This window comes from Macaca nemestrina, chromosome 11, assembly GCF_043159975.1.
Source record: "Macaca nemestrina isolate mMacNem1 chromosome 11, mMacNem.hap1, whole genome shotgun sequence".
Taxonomy (NCBI): Eukaryota; Metazoa; Chordata; class Mammalia; order Primates; family Cercopithecidae; genus Macaca; species Macaca nemestrina.
In genome coordinates, this window is record NC_092135.1 from 117,511,778 (window position 1) to 117,530,975 (window position 19,198).

A 19,198-nucleotide genomic window follows, 5' to 3' on the forward strand; every position below is an offset into this window, starting at 1 on the left:
CACCTCGGCCTCCCAAAGTGCTGGGATTACAGGCGTGAGCCACCATGCCCGGCCAAGATACAGAACTATTCTATCATAAAGGTCTCATCTGGACTCTTGATGTTTCTCAACGTGCAACACTTAGACACAACAGAATCAGTTGAGTCATTTGTTAAATGTGCAGATTCTTCCCAGTTCAGCTACTGAACCAGTGTGGGGCAAAGAGGCTGGGAATCTCGCCTTTACTTGAACTGGCCCCCATTTCTATGCATCCTCCACTTTGTGGCCGCCAAGAGGATCCCCCTAAGACACAGCTCCCACCTTTTTTTTTTTTTTTTTTTCCTGCCGCTTAAAGCTGTGTAGTGGCGCCCCCTGCTTTCAGGGTAGAGAAACCAAAGCCTTAGCAACCAAAGCCTTCTCCAGGCCCCACCTCCCTTCTTCCACTCACCCCACCCACTGCGGTTCAATCCTCCAAACCTCTCTAATTCCCAGAACGCCTTTGTTTTCATCAGGCTCATTTTGTTCATGCCGTTCCCTCTGCCTGGAATGTCCTGCCCACTCTTTTCTGCCTATTGCAACCCTATTCCACCACCCATTCTTACAGATGAGGACTTGGAGGTTGAGAGAGGTTTGGTGTCACCCAGCAAGTAAGGGCAGGGCGCGCTAGGGGCCCCAATCCACCTGATTCCCAGGCTCCTGGTCTTGCTGTTCGCCAGCTGTAATGGAGGCGCCGGGGGAGGCCATGGTCACTTTTCGGAGCTGTCTGCTCACTTCTAGTTGGGCCTGCCTCCCAAACCACCTCTCAGGCATCTCACCACGACCGTTCCTCTTCCTCCCCTCCCAGCCGAGTCCGGCAGCGATGAGGGGTCTGAGGGGAGGAAGGGAAATGGGATTAAGCCCAGGAAAAACCCGACTCCCTGCAGTGGGTCATGGGGGGCCAGGCACACTACGGAGGAGAGAGCCTGGAACAAATACCCAGGGACTCCCTTAAGCCGGGCCGGCAATGGGGGCTCCTGGAGGGAGAGAAGGAGCCGAGTGAAGTCAAGTCCCTCCTCTGCTGCCCCCTCCCTCCACGGCTCCCTCGCAACCCGAGCCGGGGGGCCTAAAAATAGCCCCCAGGCGCAATCGCCGGCCGCCCCGGTGACCTTCTGGGTAGCACAGGCCGAAGGCGGGCGGGCAGCAGGAAGACAGGCCGCCGGCCCCCCAGAATCGTCTCCTAGGGCACCGTCCCGCGGGTGCCCCCGTGGCCGCCCAGTTCCGGCGTCCCCCCAGCCCAGCTCTCGGTGGTCATGCAGAAAACCCGGGGCACGCGAGGGGAGGACGCGGGCACGAGGGCACCCCCCAGCCCCGGGGTGCCCCCGAAGAGGGCCAAGGTGGGGGCCGGCGGCGGGGCTCCCGCGGCCGTGGCCGAGGCGCCGGTCTTCCTGCGGCCCCTGAAGAACGCGGCGGTGTGCGCGGGCAGCGACGTGCGGCTGCGGGTGGTGGTGAGCGGGACGCCCCAACCCAGCCTCCACTGGTTCCGGGATGGGCAACTCCTGCCCGCACCGGCCCCCGAGCCCAGCTGCCTGTGGCTGCGGCGCTGCGGGGCGCAGGACGCCGGCGTGTACAGCTGCACTGCCCAGAACGAGCGGGGTCGGGCCTCCTGTGAGGCGGTGCTCACAGTGCTGGAGGTCGGAGGTAATGGGCAGGTGGGGGCCGCGCCCGGCAGGGGCGGGGTGCTCAGAGGTAGAGAAGGGCTGCCCAGGCCACGTGGGTAAGGTACTAGATACTGGTTCCTCCGCCTTCTTCCCAGGTGCCCTGGCTTCTTGGCTGCCTGGGCCCAGAAGTGAGATGAAGAGCCAAGTGCAGGGAATGGGGTGTCAAGGTAGAGAGGCTCCCCACAGGAAGGTCAGAGGTCAAGGGGCAGCAAGCAGTTGGTAAGCCAAGCCTGAGACCCACTCCTGCCTCTCAGGTAATTCTGGGGTGGAAGTTCTCAACCTCCTGCAGAGAAAAGCCTCCTGGGAGAAAGGGTGCCCTTCAGCTCCATAATTTAAACATGAGATTAACACTCGGATCAGCCCCTTAACAAGGGAGTGCGTGTCCGAAGGAGGGGGACAGCTCCTCTGGTCCAGGCTGCATGGTTGAAGGGATAGCTCAGAGCTTCCTGCAGGCCATTGCTGTGGCAGGGTTGATGTGGTCAGCTCTAGGCAGGGTGGAAGAGGCCTATGGGTGGCCACGTGTGAACAGGGTCCAGGGTCGGAAGAGGTGGAGCCAGGGCCAGGGCCAGGGCCCCATGGGCATGAATGGAGGTGAGTGCTTGAGAGTCTACATGCAGGCGTGTGCCTGCTTAGGTGCTGTGGAGGGCTCTGGATTCTGTGTGGTGGTGCAAACAGGTGAGGGATGGGCACGTGGAGCTGGTATGGGAAGCTCGTGGACCATGTCTACCTGAGCTTCCAGGGTGGATGTTTCCAGAACATGGAAGGGGCATGCTCTGGACCAGTACTTGACCCCCGCCCATAGATTTCCAGGTGCAATGTGAAGAAAAAGCTGAGGGCCTAAGGCAGAAGGGGAGGGCAGGAGGCTGGGCCCAGTTCTTATGGTCCAGCTGGGGCTACCATGGAGGCCAGGCCAAGGCTGTTAGCCTTGGGTCCGTTTTGGGGCTTCCTTTTTGATTTCCTCAGCCCTTGAGTAAGCCAAGTAGTTCTTCTCTAGCCAAAGGCAGAGCCTTGGGCAGGCTGAGCCCTGAGAAACAGAATTCTGAGGAAGTAGGCTACAGCTGGGAGAGATGGCAAGGAGCTGGGAGTTCACTCCCCTGGGCGTTTTTAAGAGGGACATGTCACTCCCCTGGGTGCTGTTGTGCAGGGGTAAATCCTTAGAGGCTGGGGAGGAGACACAGGGAGGAAAGCCCTCAGCAGCAGGAGGGCAAGAAGTCTCTAGGGCACAACCGAGTCAGGAGAGGGAGCCAGGGTGGCCTCTCTCCATCAGCATCTCCTCTCCCCCAGCCCTGCTCTGCCCACCTTCCTTGAGTCTCTGTGGCCAGGCCTGGGCCAGAGAGAACCATGGCTGGCTTCTCCTGGTTGGCCTAGCACCTGGACAGGTACAGGCTTCCCGAGCCTGGGATCAGGGGATGGGGTGCATTCTAGCAGACCTTGGGGCTGGGGAAGGCGTGGACTCCTTGGGGATCTCAGCTCTGGTCCCCCCAGGGGCAAAGAGGGCTGAAAATAGAACATAGATCAAAGGGTAAGATAGATGAGTTGATGACAATATGACTGGGGGAGAGATTAGCGAAGGGAAAGAAAGAGCTGAGGAGAGTAACGGTTATAATGTTATTTAAGATTGGAAAGGACCACACAGAACTGCAGCTCCAAACACATCCTTTCACAGGCAAGGACACTGTGGGCCAAAAGTCAGGGAGCTCTGCCTAAGACGTACTAGTCTAGTTAGAGACATAGCTAGTTATGGCCATCCCAGAGCTAAGAACCCAGTCCTCCTGGTTTTGGCTGTGGGGGCTTTGTACTCCTCAAGAAGTTCTGGAGAGAGAGGAGAGAGCAAGAGAGGGAGGGAGAGTGCTGGGAAAGTAGCTGCCATATGATTGGCCCAGGCCTGGCATTTCTCAAGATGGGTGCCTCCTGGCCTGACTTGGGTCCCTCAAAGTGGGAAGCGGTGATGAGGTGTGAGAGCCCCCAGCAGGGCTGTTTGCTTAGCCCCTCTGCAGCCTTGGTGGTGTGGTCAGCAGAGCTGAGCCTGGCTGGGCATACCTAGACAGAGGCCAGGTGGACAGTGGGCTGGGCTGCTCTGGTGGAACAGCAGGCTTGAGAGGCTTGGGGTGAGAAAAGGGCCCTGGGTGCTGTGGGGCCGAATCAGGGCCCTTTGACATTCATATGAGAATAGGAAGAGGATTGGACTGCAGCAAATAACCTTTGAGAACATGTCCTGATTGTGCAGATAGAAGGTAGCAGAACAGTTGGAGGCCTCAGTCTGTCCCATTGCAAAGAACCATGTGTATAATTATTACACCTATCCCACATGCTTTGGAGGAGGGAGGGGCTTTGCTCTGGTGATGCTGGGGACTGACTGGGTGAATCTGGCTTCCTATCCCTTCTGTTGCCCACCTCTACCAGCCCCTGCCCAGTGGTAGCTCCTGCTCCAGGGCAGCCGGGCAAGCAGCTCGGCATTGCTCAGACTTACTCATGGAAAACTTTCTTGGTTGGAAACAACAGCAGGAGGACTTCAGGGTACTCGAGGAAGCCAAGCAAGGACCTGGCTGCAGAGGGAAGGACACGCTTTCCTGGCTGGGATTGCTGGCTCAATAAGACAGAGTGATGCTAGGTTCCTGGCACTCCTGAAGCCGGATATGTTAGCTCAAGGATGGAAGGATTTGGGCATGGCTCTGGGAGGTTGGGGTCATGAGAAGGCGAGTGGGCTACAGCCTGGAGAGTTTGGAGGATGGGGTGGTGGTGCTGATATTTGGGGGATGTAGAAATGAGGAAAGAATAGGAAACAAAGGGGGTGAAGATGGCAGAAATGCAGGATACTTGTAGAATCCTTAACATGCATAAGTACCCTGTCTCATTTAATTATTTAATCTTCCAAACCCTAGGTTACTGTTATGACCATTATTCATATAGAGAAACTGGTGTTCAAAGAGGAAATTTACCCAAGTTCCCATGACTAGTGAGGTGTCAGAGCCAGGTCTGAAAGTCAGGTATCTGAGTCTGGGTCCATACTGCCTGTCCATAGAAAGAGAAGTGTGGGAATACTGTCGAGGATTTGTCATCGTCACCATCTTTCTCCGTCAGTATCCCCAAATCCATCTCTGGCCTAGTCTCCAAGATAGGCAGGCATTCTTCTTTTTCAAAATATCAGGCTCCCACATGCACAAGTGCTACCCTCAAAGCTGTGGGTGTGCATGTGTGGCTAAAGGGCAGACCTACAGTAAAGGGCAGAGGGGAAGCAGGAGAAAGCACATTTGAGAGAAGAGGTGAACTGATGATGCTCACATGGTGTGTTAATTGGAGCTTCATAGCCAGGGTCTGGAAGATTCTGGTGTTAATCAGAAGGGCCAGAGATCAATACATGGCAATGAACCATCCTGGGGACTTGAAGGCTTGGAGGGGAGAGCTTAGAGATAGGGAGAGAGGGCCAATTTAAGCAAGGAAAGGGTGGAGGAATGTACCAGAACCTGTGTTGAGGAACATTCTGCAGTTATTCTTTTTCACCTGGAATTTAGAATGTCTGGCTAGAGAAGCCAGGTGGAAAGTAGTATGGAGCTGGGAATGGGTATGGGGAGTGTCAACATCCATGTAGGCCAAGTGCCGACCAGCGAGTGGAGGAGAGGCCAGAGGGGGAGTAGAGAGGAGCTCTGGGGCCCCCTCCAGGAGAATCCTGAGTGGAATGAGAGATGGTCACTCCTCTGGCTGAAGACCTCTTGGGAAAGAGTCTGGGTTAGGACAGAGAAGAGGGAAGGCTGGATGAATGGAAGCGGTTGCAGGAAGATTTACTGTCCCCATTCCCATCACTGCTTACGCTCTCCACCTGCAGCTCTGCCACCCCCTCCCATATTTATTGAGTGCCTACTATGTGCTTTCAATACACGAGTCAGGGGGTTGAGGGATACCAAAATGTATGTCCTCCAGGGGATAACTTTCTTTTTTTTTTTTTTTTTTTTTGAGACGGAGTCTCGCTCTGTCGCCCAGGCTGGAGTGTAGTGGCCGGATCTCAGCTCACTGCAAGCTCCGCCTCCCGGGTTCGGGCCATTCTCCTGTCTCAGCCTCCTGAGTAGCTGGGACTACAGGCGCCCGCCACCTCGCCCGGCTAGTTTTTTGTATTTTTTAGTAGAGACGGGGTTTCACCGTGTTAGCCAGGATGGTCTCGATCTCCTGACCTAGTGATCCACCCGTCTCGGCCTCCCAAAGTGCTGGGATTACAGGCTTGAGCCACCGCGCCCAGCCCAGGGGATAACTTTCTAGTGAGGGGAGACAGACAATATGCAATAAACATAGTAAATAGGTAAATTACATAGTATGTCAGAAATACAGAGCAGGGTGGTAAATGAGGGGAGAAGGGAGAAACTGAACTGAGTCAGGAAAGAGGAGACAAAAGGGAGATGGGGGGCAGCTTGTGGCATAGGATGAAGATTTGAATTTTCTCTGGTTAGAGGGAAATGCTGGCAGTGCAGAAATTGGAAGTCTGGGTTTGGGTGAGTGGCAGGGAGACACAGCTGCCCAGCTATGGGAGAAAAATGGGGCAACCTGGGACCAGCTGGGGAGGCCCACACGTAGAGTACGTTCCAGGCCAGCCCTAAAGAGTGAGCAGTGCCGACCCAGAGCAGGAACACAGAATCCTGCCGGCCCCTCCTGGGCCCAGCTGTCCCGTCACTCACGCCCGCTGCCCATTGGTTATTTTTGCCATGGAATGTGCCAGCCCCTCGGATTCTCCTGGGGAACAGGGGCTCAAGTTACCCCCTCTCCTCACTCAGCTCCCCGTTTATGAGTGGGTGTGTTTAGGGGTGTACAGGGAAAGTGCCCATGGGTGTTCAGGGTCCTTTGGCTGCAATGAGTGTGGACACACATATGTGCCCTCTCAGCGCATGTCCCTGTGCATGTGTCTGTACTTGTAATTTGCTTTGATGCTCTAGGAAACAAGAACACCTGTATGCACTCAGAATGCACAAAACATGACCTAAACTTTAGAATAAAAAAGCAGCCAGGTACAGTGGCTCATGCCTATCATATCAGCATTTTGGGAAGCCGAGGCTGGAGAATAGCTTGAGCCCAGACGTTCAAAACCAGCTTGTGTAACATAATGAGACTTCATCTCTATTTAATATTTTTTAAAAACTAGCTGCGCATGATGGCATGCAGCTGTAGTCTCAGGTACTCAGGAGGCTGAGGTGGAGGGAATCTCTTGGGCCCAGGAGATCGAGGTTGCAGTGAGCCATGATGACACCGCTGCACTCTAGCTTGGACAACAGAGTGAGACCTAATCTCTAAAACAGTAAAGAAATCTAAAATAAAATAAAGGGGCCACAAACTCAAATAACTGCAGGGGTCAAGGAGAAACTGATAATGAGGGAGGTGTGCTGAGCTCAGACATGATTGCTCCAGCCCAAACATTGTGCAGGCTGAATAAAACTCATCAGTCTATCCCTATATTTTATTTATTTATTTATTTTGAAGCAGAGTCTTGCTCTGTCACCCAGGTTGGAGTGCAGTGGTGCAATCTCTGCTCACTACAACCTCCACCTCCTGGGCATAAGTGATTCTCATGCATCTGCCTACGTTGGAATCCTGGCTCCCTCAATTTATTGACTGTGTGACCTTGGGCAAGCAACCGCTCGGTGTCTCAGTCTTCCTCTTTTCATGAGGATTAACTGAGCTCATTCACATAGAGTGCTTAGCACAATGCCTGGTACATACCAAACATGCAATAACTGTTAATAGTTACTCAGTAGTCACAACTCAGAAACCAGGATTAGCACTCCCTGTGCTCACTGGGATGATAATTCCCATCTCCAGGACACATGGAATCCCAGCACCTGTATGGCTTTTTCTAAGTGATAGGACTTCTCTGAGACTCAGTCACTTGTCCATTAAATGGGTATAGGATTATTGATTAGGGTTTCAAGCTCATGGGGTTTTTGTAAATGAAGTAACATTTGTAAAGTGCCTGGCACTTAGTAACCGCTGAAGAAACATAGCTATAATGGTCACAGGGAGGATAGAATTTTGTGTATGCCAAGTGTGCATAGTGCTGAACAGGGCAGGGGTCGGGTGGAACACACAAAAAATTTGGTGAGTGTGCTTCCCTGTGAGTGAGAATACTGGCCAACTTTGTGAATAAGGGGGTACCTCTGTGCACCTTTGCTTGTGTGTATGAATGTATGGGGGTAGGGGGCGCGCATGGGACAGTCGAGAGGTAAGGTAAGATAAAGCCCTCTCTGGCTTCCTTGAGAAGCCTGGGGGTTTTCACAGTCTGAGTCCATGTTAACACGCAGTCCACACCCGCCAGGACCCTTGCCCTGCGTTTGACCTAGGCGCCCCCACCCGGCGCTGTGCCCTTCGGCGAGTTCGGTTCTGCCTGGCACAGTGTGTGTGCGCGCATGTTTGTGGAATGAGCAAGTAGAGATGCTGCTGACCTTCCAGAGAGGCCCCGTGGGAGGAGGTGAGGGTGGGAGGAGGCTGCGCTGGGCTGCCAGAAAGTGGCCTGAGCTAGAGGCCATTGCACCCCTTTCTGTGCCTCAGTTTCCTCATGTGCCTAGGGCTCAGGAGGCAGATACAGGGTGGGGGTCCGCGGCTGTCGGCGTCAGGAGGTGACTGGTGGTCGTGTAGGGAGGCAGGTGAGGGCCGCCCCGGGGTAAGCAGGGGGACAGGACAAGGAAGGGGCCCCAGGTGGGGTGCAGGCTGGCGAGGGAGGGGCGGACTCCAGCGCCGCCGCCGCCGCTGCCGCTGCCGTCGCCGCCTTACCCCCACCCGGCTCCCGAGGCCCCGGGCTCCTTCCGCCACCCGCGCCGGCTCCCGCCCGCTCCCCAGCTCGCCCCCGGCCCCGCCTCCGACTCCGCCCCGCCCCCGCCCGTCCCCTCCTCGCCCGGCCGCCGGCCCGGCCCCCTCCCCCGCCATGAAGAAGCTGTGGGTGAAGAAGCGTTTCCAGGTGAGGGCTCCGGGGGCGGGAGGCGCCGGGAGGGGGCAGGGAGGCCTGGGCGCCCCGGAGGGAGGACGGGTCACCGCAGCTGGGCCCGGTGGAGGGGGCGCTGGAGCCGCGCCTGCCCCACCCGAGCCCCGCTGAAGGCGGCGGGCCGGGCGCGATCTAGGGGCTCCCGGGTTTGCGTCCTGGGCGCGCAGGCCCCTCCCCGCGCTGAAGGGCAGATCCCCCCGCTCCTCGATCGCCCGCAATCCCCGCGACCACCGGGGAAGACCCCCGCTGCAGCGTTCGGCGTGGGGCGCCCACTTGCTTCTTTGCCACCCCTTCTTCTCTCTCCTCTGTCCAACCTCAACCCCGGGCCCCGGCCCCCCGCCCGGCTTGCCCCAGCCCCCCACTCTGGAGCCTTCCATCTTCGGAGCTCCTGAATGCAACGCACACGGATCCGCGCTGAGCTCAACACATTCCCCAAGCCCTGCCCTGTCCTCCGCGCACCTGGGCCTCCTGCATTCGTGAGGCTCTGGCCCTCTGCCCCCAACATCCCTCCCCCACACCTACCCAGGTATCTGTCCTCCCCCAGCAGGAATCTGCGCCCTCGTTCCTTCATCTCCCAGTCACTCAAGCACCCTGCCCCCCGCATCTCCATCTTCTCCTTCTCCTCACTGAGCCTGACTACCTCGTCTTCTATCCTCTTTCTCTGGGGCTGTTGCCCCGGTCCCAGGCTGTGAGCCTCTGTCCAGTGGGACGTTCCAGCTTCCACCTGCAGCCTGCCGTTCTCTCCTTCCTCCCCCGCTCCTCGCAAGAGCCCAGCTGGGTACCCTGGAAGAAGGCAGGGGAGCCATTCCCTACCGGGGAAGCTGGTCACTCTGGGTCTCTGCCCACCTCCCCTCTCACACACACACTGGCCAGGGAATGAGTTTCTGCTTGATGTTGCAGTACTGGATGGGAGGCACAGGGACCTTAAGAACAAGCCTCCCCCTCAACTACTCATTCTGGCTTTTCTCTTTCAGAAAACCGGCCATTCCCGCCGGGCCTTTGGCCGACTCACCCATGGTGCGTGGACCGTGGGCGTCCTTGCTCTAGCCCATGCCTACTCCTCCTCTTGGTCCCTGTCCCTCTGTGAGGCATCAAGGCCCTTGAAGACAGCCCATGAGACGTGGGACCCTCCCACACACCCCACACTTATCTACCACCCACCCGACCAGGCCCCCTGTGCCCTACAGCTGAGAGAGGACCCGGCAGCAGGGAGGGCGGCTCGCTAGCACACTGGGTGCCGTGTTCTCCATGTGAGGCCTAGTGGGAAGGAGTTCATTGCCATGCTTTGGCAACCAGTATGTGGCTCCTGCTTGTCATGGCAGCCAGAGGGAAACTGAGGCATAGAACCTGATAGAATCTGGGAAAGTTGAAAATACTCCCAGGAACCTTTGCTCCTAACCTAACCACTGGGCATTTTTGAGGACAATTCAACAGTAGAAGAGAGGGACCTTGAGGAAGGTGCCTGTCACATCATGATGCAGACAGATAAGGGGTTGCTTTGCAAGGAAGGGTCAAAGCACAATGCAAATATTGTAATAGAGGGTGGGCCTGACTCCTAATGGGAGGCCCAGGTCTGCGGCTGGACTGAACACAAGCAGGTGTGTGTGTGTGTGTGTGTGTGTGTGTGTGGCCAGTGGCGGCACCAGTAAGTGCCAAGGATACCAGAACCACTGGGGCAGCTGGAATAACCAGCCCAAGTATGGGGGTCCCCAGTGCTGGGCACATCCCAGGTATCTCCCTCCTCACCCATTGCCACAGGGCACCTCTGGGGACTGGGTACCTCATGCCCCTTCTGTCCTGACTGCCCTCCATGCCCTGCCCCACAAACGCTCTGATAACAGTCTGTCCCTGTCTCTCTCCTGCTGCTCCTATGGAAGCGAAGTTTTCCGCTCCTGCAGAAAGCAAAGTTACGGTAGGAAACTGGCTCCTGCTCTAGCCCCCCGCGTCCCCCGCTTTCCAACCCGGCCCCGGCCTCTCCTCACCCTGCCTCAGCTGCACCCGATGCCTTCCAGCTGGTTTGGGGTAGAGGACAGGCTGGCCCTGCGGTTGGTCGAGTGCCCTGGCGGTACGACTCTGAGGTGACTCCTCTTTGTTCCTGGGGTGCTTGAACCCAGACTTTAGAACCTTGGAACCTAGGACCTGATGATTTTGGGGGTGCACAGGAGCTTAAGCTTTCACTGACAATGGGAGGAGGGAGAATGGAGGAGGCCCTGATAATCCATTAAGATATTGGCAGATGGGGAGGGGGTGGCAGTTTGGAGGGCCCTACGGAGGTAAACGTGAGTAACCAGGGGCCCAGAGATGGAGCCACGGCACTGTCATGGGAGGGGTTATCCTGAGCAGCCCAGGCTGGGCAGGAGATGTGGGGAGCAAAAGAGAGGAGGTGCTGGCAGCCCTGCCAGTGATAAGATGGAGCCTGCTGTTGGCAGAGAGGCAGAAGGCAACAGGGAAGAGTTGGAGGCAGAGGGAGGAGGGCCCTGCCCACACAGACCCCTTCTTCTCCAGACTCAGAGACGGCTGAGGATGACATCAGCGATGTGCAGGGGACCCAGCGCCTGGAGCTTCGGGATGACGGGGCCTTCAGCACCCCCACGGGTGAGCTCCTGGGGTGTACAAAGAGCAGGCAGGCGGGTTTCCCACAAGGGGTGCCTCAGTCTCATGGTGCTCCTTTCTCTAGGGGGCTCTGACACCCTGGTGGGCACCTCCCTGGACACACCCCCGACCTCCGTGACAGGCACCTCGGAAGAGCAAGTGAGCTGGTGGGGCAGCGGGCAGACGGTCCTGGAGCAGGAAGCGGGCAGTGGGGGTGGCACCCGCCGCCTCCCGGGCAGCCCAAGGCAAGCACAGGCAACCGGGGCCGGGCCACGGCACCTGGGGGTGGAGCCGCTGGTGCGGGCATCTCGAGCTAATCTGGTGGGCGCAAGCTGGGGGTCAGAGGATAGCCTTTCCGTGGCCAGTGACCTGTACGGCAGCGCATTCAGCCTGTACAGAGGACGGGCGCTCTCTATCCACGTGTAAGTAACGGCCTTACCTGGGCCCGAACTGCCCCATCTCACCATGCTGTCCTGCGCTGCCCTCACTGCTCCGTTAGCCTCCACCCATCACCCTGCCCCATCCATCTCTCTGTGCACTTCTTCACCCCCTGCTGCCACTCCATCTTCCCACACTGCTCCCTCCTCCTCCTGAGCCATCACCGCCCACATCCCCCTGCTCCCACCTGTCCTGGCTCACCATGCCATCTCCATGGTCTCCTGGACCCTTCTGTCCCTTCCTTGTCTCCTCCAAGATCTCCAGTTTCTCAGGGGTCCTCTTCTGCCTCACCCATTCAGGCTCCAGTTGTCCCCAGGATCCCTCCCCCCACCCAGGGGCCCCCTCCGTGCCTGCTGTCTCAGCAGCTGCTGCCTTTTCATCTCTCTGCACATTCCTGTTCCCATGTGGGCCTTTTTCTGGGAGGAACAGAACCTTTCCACACGGCAGCTCCCGGGAGAGCAGGAGAGAGCAGGGGAACAAGCCAGCAAGCAGGAGAGAGAAGAGAGTGAGGTGGCCAGGGGCAGATGGGGCAAGGGGCCTGTGAAAGCAGGAGGCCGTGGGCTGGGGGTGGCAGGGGGCTGCGAAAGGGAGGGGCTGGAAATGGGGCCAGGCTGGAGGGAGAGGGTGGGAGTGATGGTGACAGGGGGCTTACAATTATTTCTCTCATGGGAAACCCCTAAGTCCCTGAGGGTGGGATTCAAGGTTGTCCTGGGAGGGAGTGTGAGGAGCGGAGGTGTTGGAGTGAGGCACTGGAGCCATTTTTGGAGATCTGGGGCTTGCAGATACATGAGAGAGCGCTATAGTGGAAGAGGGGAGTGGCTGATGATAGAGGTACTGGGGGCATTTGGGGAGCTGAGAGGGGCCTGGTTTGTGATGGGTATGGGTGTGGGGGCAGGCACCCTCGTGCAGGAGAAAGAAGGGGCCTGGTGGGGGAGGCTGCTTTGAGGGTGATAGAGTGGCTAGTAGTGGGCAGGGGAGAGGGCCAGGGCTGGGCCATGGCCAGGGGGAGGCTCCCTTGGCTTATCTTCTTGGCCTTACCCGGTGCTCCTGTGCCCTGGGCTTGCCTTTCCCTCTTGCCTTTCTTTACCAGGCCCCAGCCAGAGCCTGGAGTTGCTATGGCAACTTCGGAGGAACCCATTTCCTTAGTGATGTCTATGGTACAGAGACTGGCCTGGAGCTCAGAGCTGCCAGCAACAGGCCTCCTCTGCTGTCCTCAATTTCTCCCCAGGCCTCACCCACTTCCCAGAGGCCCTTCCCTGGGGACTCTGCGGCCCTTCCCCCAGAGAAGACACTTCCTCCCTGCAGGTGGCTGGCTGGGGTTTCTGTCTCTCAGGGCACTCTGCATTGCCACCGCCCCCTTTAGCCCCAGTCAGAGGTGGGTCTGTCATGTGGGTGGCTGACTCAGGTAGGCTAAAATATCCTTAACTCGGGACCCCTAGAACTGCTTGTGACTGGCACCCTACTACTTGTCCTCCCTTCTGTGCCCCTGGAAACCCAGACACTTTGGAAGGAATAAGGGCTCAGGATTCTGACTGCCTGGGTTTCAATCCTAGCACCAATCATTTCCCAGCTGTGTTACGTTGGTAAGGCACTTAACCTTTTTTATGCCTCAGTTTCTTCATCTGTAAATGGGGGTGATCACAGTCCTTACCTCACAGGGCTGTTGTGAGTATTAAATGACTCAATGCATTTTAAGCACTTGGTACAAGCCTGGCACTCAGGAAATATTCAATGAGCCATTTTACAGATTTTTGTTAAGCTCTCTCTGATGTGTCAGGTATGATAATACATCTAATTCCTTTTTTTTTTTCTAATCTTTATAATTTTTATGTGTGATGTGCCCCCTCACCCGCCCCAGCCCCGGCAAGGGTCCAGATGGGGAAAACTGAGACCTAGCTCTCTTGGGCACCAAAGCTCTGTTAAGTGAAAGAGATACTCTGGGGTAACCGGCTCCTTCCCTCCTCCTTTTCGCCCACACTCCCTATTCAGGCCCACTTAGTAGCTATTTCCGAGCTGAGTTATTTCAGAGCATACCCCTGTGGGGGGCCTTCTATGCTTCTCAGGGGGGATTTCCAAGGACTCAAGATAGCTTTCCCAGGGGAAGCGCAAGTCAAAGGCCTATCCTGGGGGCAGACTGAGCAAGGGGAGTAGGAGCCTGGGCATTCCGTCGCCACCTGCTGTGTCCCATCAGTGCTGGTGGTGGCGGCAGGTATGGGCTCAGGTCTACACAGCAGCCAGGGAATCCTAGGGATGGGGCACTGCTCCCCAAAGGCTTGTGCCTGGTCCAGGAGGCTGTTGCTTGGCTTCCAGGGACCACTAGGAAGGGGTGTGCCCTGCTGATGATGGGCAGGGGTGTGGGGGCCAGCTGGGGGCTGGAATGAGTGGGCGGCTGCATTCCTGAGAGCGCCCCTCCCCACCCCACCTTCTTGTCTTCCCTCCCCACTTCATCCTTTGGGTCCTAAGTCTCATTCTTTTCTCTCCCTCATGCTCAGTTCTGTTTCCGCTGTTTCTCGGCTTCCAGGGCTGGGGGGAGGAGGCTGGCCCGAGTCCTAGGGCTGAGTCTGTACCAAGACCCAGCCATTAGCCCAATCTTGTGGTTCCAGAGCCGCCGGCCTCTCCCCAGCACCTGCTCTGGCTGTGCGCTCCTCGTGGGGGTGGGGGGTGGGGGGCAGGAGGATCTGGCCCATGTCACCCCCAAGCCTGCCCAGCATGCCCACCACCCAATTCCTATCACAAGCTAAGGGTCTAGGAGAGGAGGCCCTCTGAATCCTCTACCCCTCTCCATCTTGGTTCTGCAGCAGCGTCCCTCAGAGCGGGTTGCGCAGGGAGGAGCCCGACCTTCAGCCTCAGCTGGCCAGCGAAGCCCCACGCCGCCCTGCTCAGCCGCCTCCCTCCAAATCCGCTCTGCTACCCCCACCGTCCCCTCGGGTCGGGAAGCGGTCCCCGCCGGGACCCCAGGCCCAGCCCACAGCCACCCCCACGTCGCCCCACCGCCGCACTCAGGAGCTTGTGCTGCCCGAGGACACCACCACCGAAGAGAAGCGAGGGAAGAAGTCCAAGTCTTCCGGGCCCTCCCTGGCGGGCACTGCGGAATCCCGACCCCAGACGCCACTGAGCGAGGCCTCGGGTCGCCTGTCGGCGTTGGGCCGCTCGCCTAGGCTGGTGCGCGCCGGCTCCCGAATCCTGGACAAGCTGCAGTTCTTCGAGGAGCGACGGCGCAGCCTGGAGCGCAGCGACTCGCCACCGGCGCCCCTGCGGCCCTGGGTGCCCCTGCGCAAGGCCCGCTCTCTGGAGCAGCCCAAGTCGGAGCGCGGAGCGCCGTGGGGCACCCCCGGGGCCTCGCAGGAAGAACTGCGGGCGCCGGGCAGCGTGGCCGAGCGGCGCCGCCTGTTCCAGCAGAAAGCGGCCTCGCTGGACGAGCGCACGCGGCAGCGCAGCCCGGCCTCCGACCTCGAGCTGCGCTTCGCCCAGGAGCTGGGCCGCATCCGCCGCTCCACGTCGCGGGAGGAGCTGGTGCGCTCGCACGAGTCCCTACGCGCCACGCTGCAGCGCGCCCCATCCCCTCGAGAGCCCGGCGAGCCCCCGCTCTTCTCTCGACCCTCCACCCCCAAGACATCGCGGGCCGTGAGCCCCGCCGCTGCCCAGCCGCCCCCTCCGAGCAGCGCGGGAAAGCCGGGGGACGAGCCTGGGAGGCCCAGGAGCCGCGGGCCAGCAGGCAGGACAGAGCCGGGGGAAGGCCCGCAGCAGGAGGTTAGGCGTCGGGACCAATTCCCGCTGACCCGGAGCAGAGCCATCCAGGAGTGCAGGAGCCCTGTGCCTCCCCCCGCCGCCGATCCTCCCGAGGCCAGGACGAAAGCACCCCCCGGTCGGAAGCGGGAGCCCCCGGCGCAGACCGTGCGCTTCCTGCCCTGGGCCACGCCGGGCCTGGAGGGCGCTGCTGTACCCCAGACCTTGGAGAAGAACAGGGCGGGGCCCGAGGCAGAGAAGAGGCTGCGCAGAGGGCCGGAGGAGGACGGTCCCTGGGGGCCCTGGGACCGTCGAGGGGCCCGCAGCCAGGGCAAAGGTCGCCGGGCCCGGCCTACCTCCCCTGAGCTCGGTAAGGCCTCAGGGAGGGCTGACAAGGTGCCTGGACCAGGTCGGTGGGGGGCGTTTGTGGAGAGCAAGACGGCTCAGCAGGAGCGGGGGTGGGGGGGAAGTAGGGGGGGTGGGGGTGGGGGGTTCGGTCGGGGGTTTCGCCTGGGGCTGCTAGTCTGCTGCAAGGGTGGATTTGCCAGAGAAGGCGCAGACACAGGCTCCACTTTGAGTGAAGGATTGTGAAAGTCCTTGTGCTAGGACTGCCACTGGTGAGGTGGAGCGTGAGTGTTGTGATGGAGGCTGGGTGAGGCTGTGAGCTAAGATTGGTGCCCAGATGCCCGCCATAGCTCCCCTGGGTCCAGTGGCCCGCTAGGCTGTTGGATCAATAACCACTACTGGGGGGGATGCACTGGTGGGAGCCTAAGGCTCCCCTTCATGCCCCCAATCCCTCTGTTGGGGAGAGATGGTAGATGGTCTGAAATAATTTGCAAATTCCTGTTACAGACACGCTTTATGCCACAAAACTCTACTCTGCCTCTCCCACTCGGGCACCATCCCCTGATCCATGTGTGGCCATTCAGCCTCCCCTTCTAGCCTCCTCACCCAGGCTTACACCCTGCATGGCTGAGCTGACTGTGGTCCCTACACAATGACTGCCTGTGTGTTGTCTCCCAACCTTCCCATGGGTGGTGACCAACATCACCAACAGGAGAATGACTCTGCACCCCACCCCTCATCCTGCGCATCAACTGGAGGCCCACTCCTGGAGAGAGGCGGCGGAAGGTGTCCTTGACCCACTTCCACTGCTCCTCCAGAATAGATGCCTCTACCTGCTGCTCCTGGGAGACCCTGCCAGGATCTCTTTTATTGCATTTACTAGTCTGTATTTTTCTTTTTTCTTTTTTTTTTTTTTTTTTTTGAGACGGAGTCTCGCCCTGTAGTCCAGGCTGGAGTGCAGTGGCCAGATCTCAGCTCACTGCAAGCTCCGCCTCCCGGGTTTACGTCATTCTCCTGCCTCAGCCTCCCGAGTAGCTGGGACTACAGGCGCCGGCCACCTCGCCCGGCTAGTTTTTTTGTATTTTTTTTTAGTAGAGATGGGGTTTCACCGTGTTAACCAGGATGGTCTCGATCTCCTGACCTCGTGATCCGCCCGTCTCAGCCTCCCAAAGTGCTGGGATTACAGGCTTGAGCCACCGCGCCCGGCCTAGTCTGTATTTTTCTTCATCAAAATTATTTTGCATTTAAATATTACCACCTCAGAATGTTTAGAGATAATTAGGCCCCTGTCCATCATCCTCCTGGCCACCATTATTGCAAACACACAGCCATGTGCCAGCATTGTGTTAACTAGGCCCTTACAGATGTTATTTCATTTCAGCCTATATGTCAGTTTCAGAGAGTCTTATCCGCTCCATCTTACAGATAACAAAACTGAGGCTCAGAGAGGCGATCTAATTTGCCTAAGGTTTTGTAGCCGGAAAACAGCAGAATTGGGATTTTCACTGCTTTTTTGGCTACATACATCATCCTTTATCTAGCTTACGGAATGTCAGAGTTGGAGAATGCCCAGAGAGACCCATGACAGTGGAGTTTGTCATCTCTCTGTGTGTATGAGCTTCCTGTAAGCAGGGACCACATGGTCCTTCCTCTCGTGTTCTTGGTACCCGTACAGTACTCAGTATGCCGGGAGTACAGGGTCACTATTTGGTGAATGGATGAAATCAAATCTGATCTTTGTAGGCCTCTCAGACCGCCTACCATTCACTCTTGTGAATCTGATGGTTTCACACATTTGACAATTCACCTCGTGTTGCCCTGTGCCACCACTGTTATTACTTAAGTCTTGGGTTGCTGTTAGTTTGTGCTGTCTGTTTGAAAGCTTGTGCCCCTCCAAGTGCCTTGCACAGGGCGTGGTACGCCATACACGATGGCTGATGTATTAAAGACATATGCAGTGCGGTCCTGTCTTCCTCCAGAAGCCAACGCTCTAACTGTGGATGAAGTTGAGGAACAGTCAGACTACCATGGAGTCAAGGCTGCCCTGACCTGTTTGAAAATGCTCCTTCTGACTTCCTTTGTTACCTACGGACATTCAGGAGGCAGACCCTGTTCTCCCCCAGTCCCTGCTTTCTAGAAGCCCCTCTGTCTGGGTTTGACTTTCTAGGATGCAGGCCACCAGGACTCCCTCTCCTGCTGTCATCCCTGCAGGGATCATGGCCCCTTACCCCGTTACTCCTGTGTCCCACAGAGTCTTCGGATGACTCCTATGTGTCCGCTGGAGAAGAGCCCCTAGAGGCCCCCATGTTTGAGATCCCCCTGCAGAATGTGGTGGTGGCACCAGGGGCAGATGTGCTGCTCAAGTGTATCGTCACTGCCAACCCCCCGCCCCAAGGTGAGCTCCAGTACTGGGCCAAGGTGAGGTCAAGGTTGGGAGGGGGCGTGTGAGAAGGGAAGGGGAGGTTCCCCCCGACTCCTCCATGGGAGGGGTGGGAAGGAGGGGAATTATCCCCTCCATGGGGCTGCCCTGACTTCTGTGTGTGTTCAGGGACATTTCCCAGGACCCCTGAGAGAGGGGAGGGCAACCTGGGCTTCCTGAAATGAGGGTGGACTTTTCTGGATTCCCTGGGGTGCTGAGAGGAGAGGTTTGGGCTCCTGTGTGGTGTGTGGGGTAGGAGTGAGAGATTCTCGGTGGGCTCCCGTGGGCCATGGCGAGCCGGGTCCCCGTGCCTCCCCACAGTGTCCTGGTACAAGGATGGGTCAGCGCTGCGCAGCGAGGGCCGCCTCCTCCTCCGGGCTGAGGGTGAGCGGCACACCCTGCTGCTCAGGGAGGCCAGGGCAGCGGACGCCGGGAGCTATATGGCCACGGCCATCAACGAGCTGGGCCAGGCCACCTGTGCCGCCTCACTGACCGTGAGACCCGGTAGGGAGCCCATCAACCCTGGGACTGGGTGGGGGCAAACTGTGACTCTTCCCTGGCCCAGGCCCAATCCCCCTCCCTTCCCACTCTCAGCCTTGAGCTCGGGTTCCCCGCCAGCGTGCACAGTCCGTGCAGTCCCTTCTGGATGTCAGCAGCTCTGGTGAAAGCATTTTAAATGGCCCTGGCCTCAGGGCAGGGGCCAAATCCCCAAGGCACACACAAGGCTGGCCAATTCATGAAGTCAGTGAAATTTGTCTTTAGCTATCCTCTAAATGCCATCCTCCCATGGCATTTCCCTGAACAGGGTCCTGTGGGGAAAGCAAATTGTCCTTGAGTTTCCCAGAAAAAGAATCTCTCTGCTCACAGGGCTTAAGAGCCACCACGAGCCTTCTGAAGTCATTTCCCCTGTAAGACAGTCCCCCCTCCCAGTAAAAAGAGATGCTTTCGAGTGCCACAAGCCACTTCCCCCCTCCTTTTCTTGAATCCAAAGTCGTAAAAAGGGTACAGCGAAGAGCACTTCTCAGGGGCTGGCAGTGCCGAGACCGC

The 19,198-nt window shown here is 58.0% G+C and overlaps 1 protein-coding gene across 9 annotated transcripts in view; it reads left to right on the forward strand.

Annotated features, from left to right (window-relative positions):
* Positions 1-1,132: 1,132 nt before the first annotated feature.
* The window catches only part of LOC105481268 (striated muscle enriched protein kinase), a 59,162-nt gene continuing 41,096 nt past the window's right edge, over positions 1,133-19,198 (forward strand). The window contains exons 1-8 of one of the 9 annotated variants that reach the window (XM_024792682.2): positions 8,519-8,607; positions 9,606-9,648; positions 10,514-10,543; positions 11,137-11,226; positions 11,309-11,645; positions 14,460-15,757; positions 17,984-18,127; positions 18,473-18,655. In XM_024792682.2, the coding sequence (XP_024648450.2) occupies positions 8,575-8,607; positions 9,606-9,648; positions 10,514-10,543; positions 11,137-11,226; positions 11,309-11,645; positions 14,460-15,757; positions 17,984-18,127; positions 18,473-18,655 (2,158 nt within the window). In that variant the 5' untranslated portion in view covers positions 8,519-8,574. Of the gene's footprint in view, positions 1,657-8,518; positions 8,608-9,605; positions 9,649-10,513; positions 10,544-11,136; positions 11,227-11,308; positions 12,172-14,459; positions 15,758-17,983; positions 18,128-18,472; positions 18,656-19,198 lie in introns of those variants that run through there. The other 8 variants (XM_011740759.3, XR_011610071.1, XM_011740761.3 and 5 more) reach the window with 8 other exon arrangements.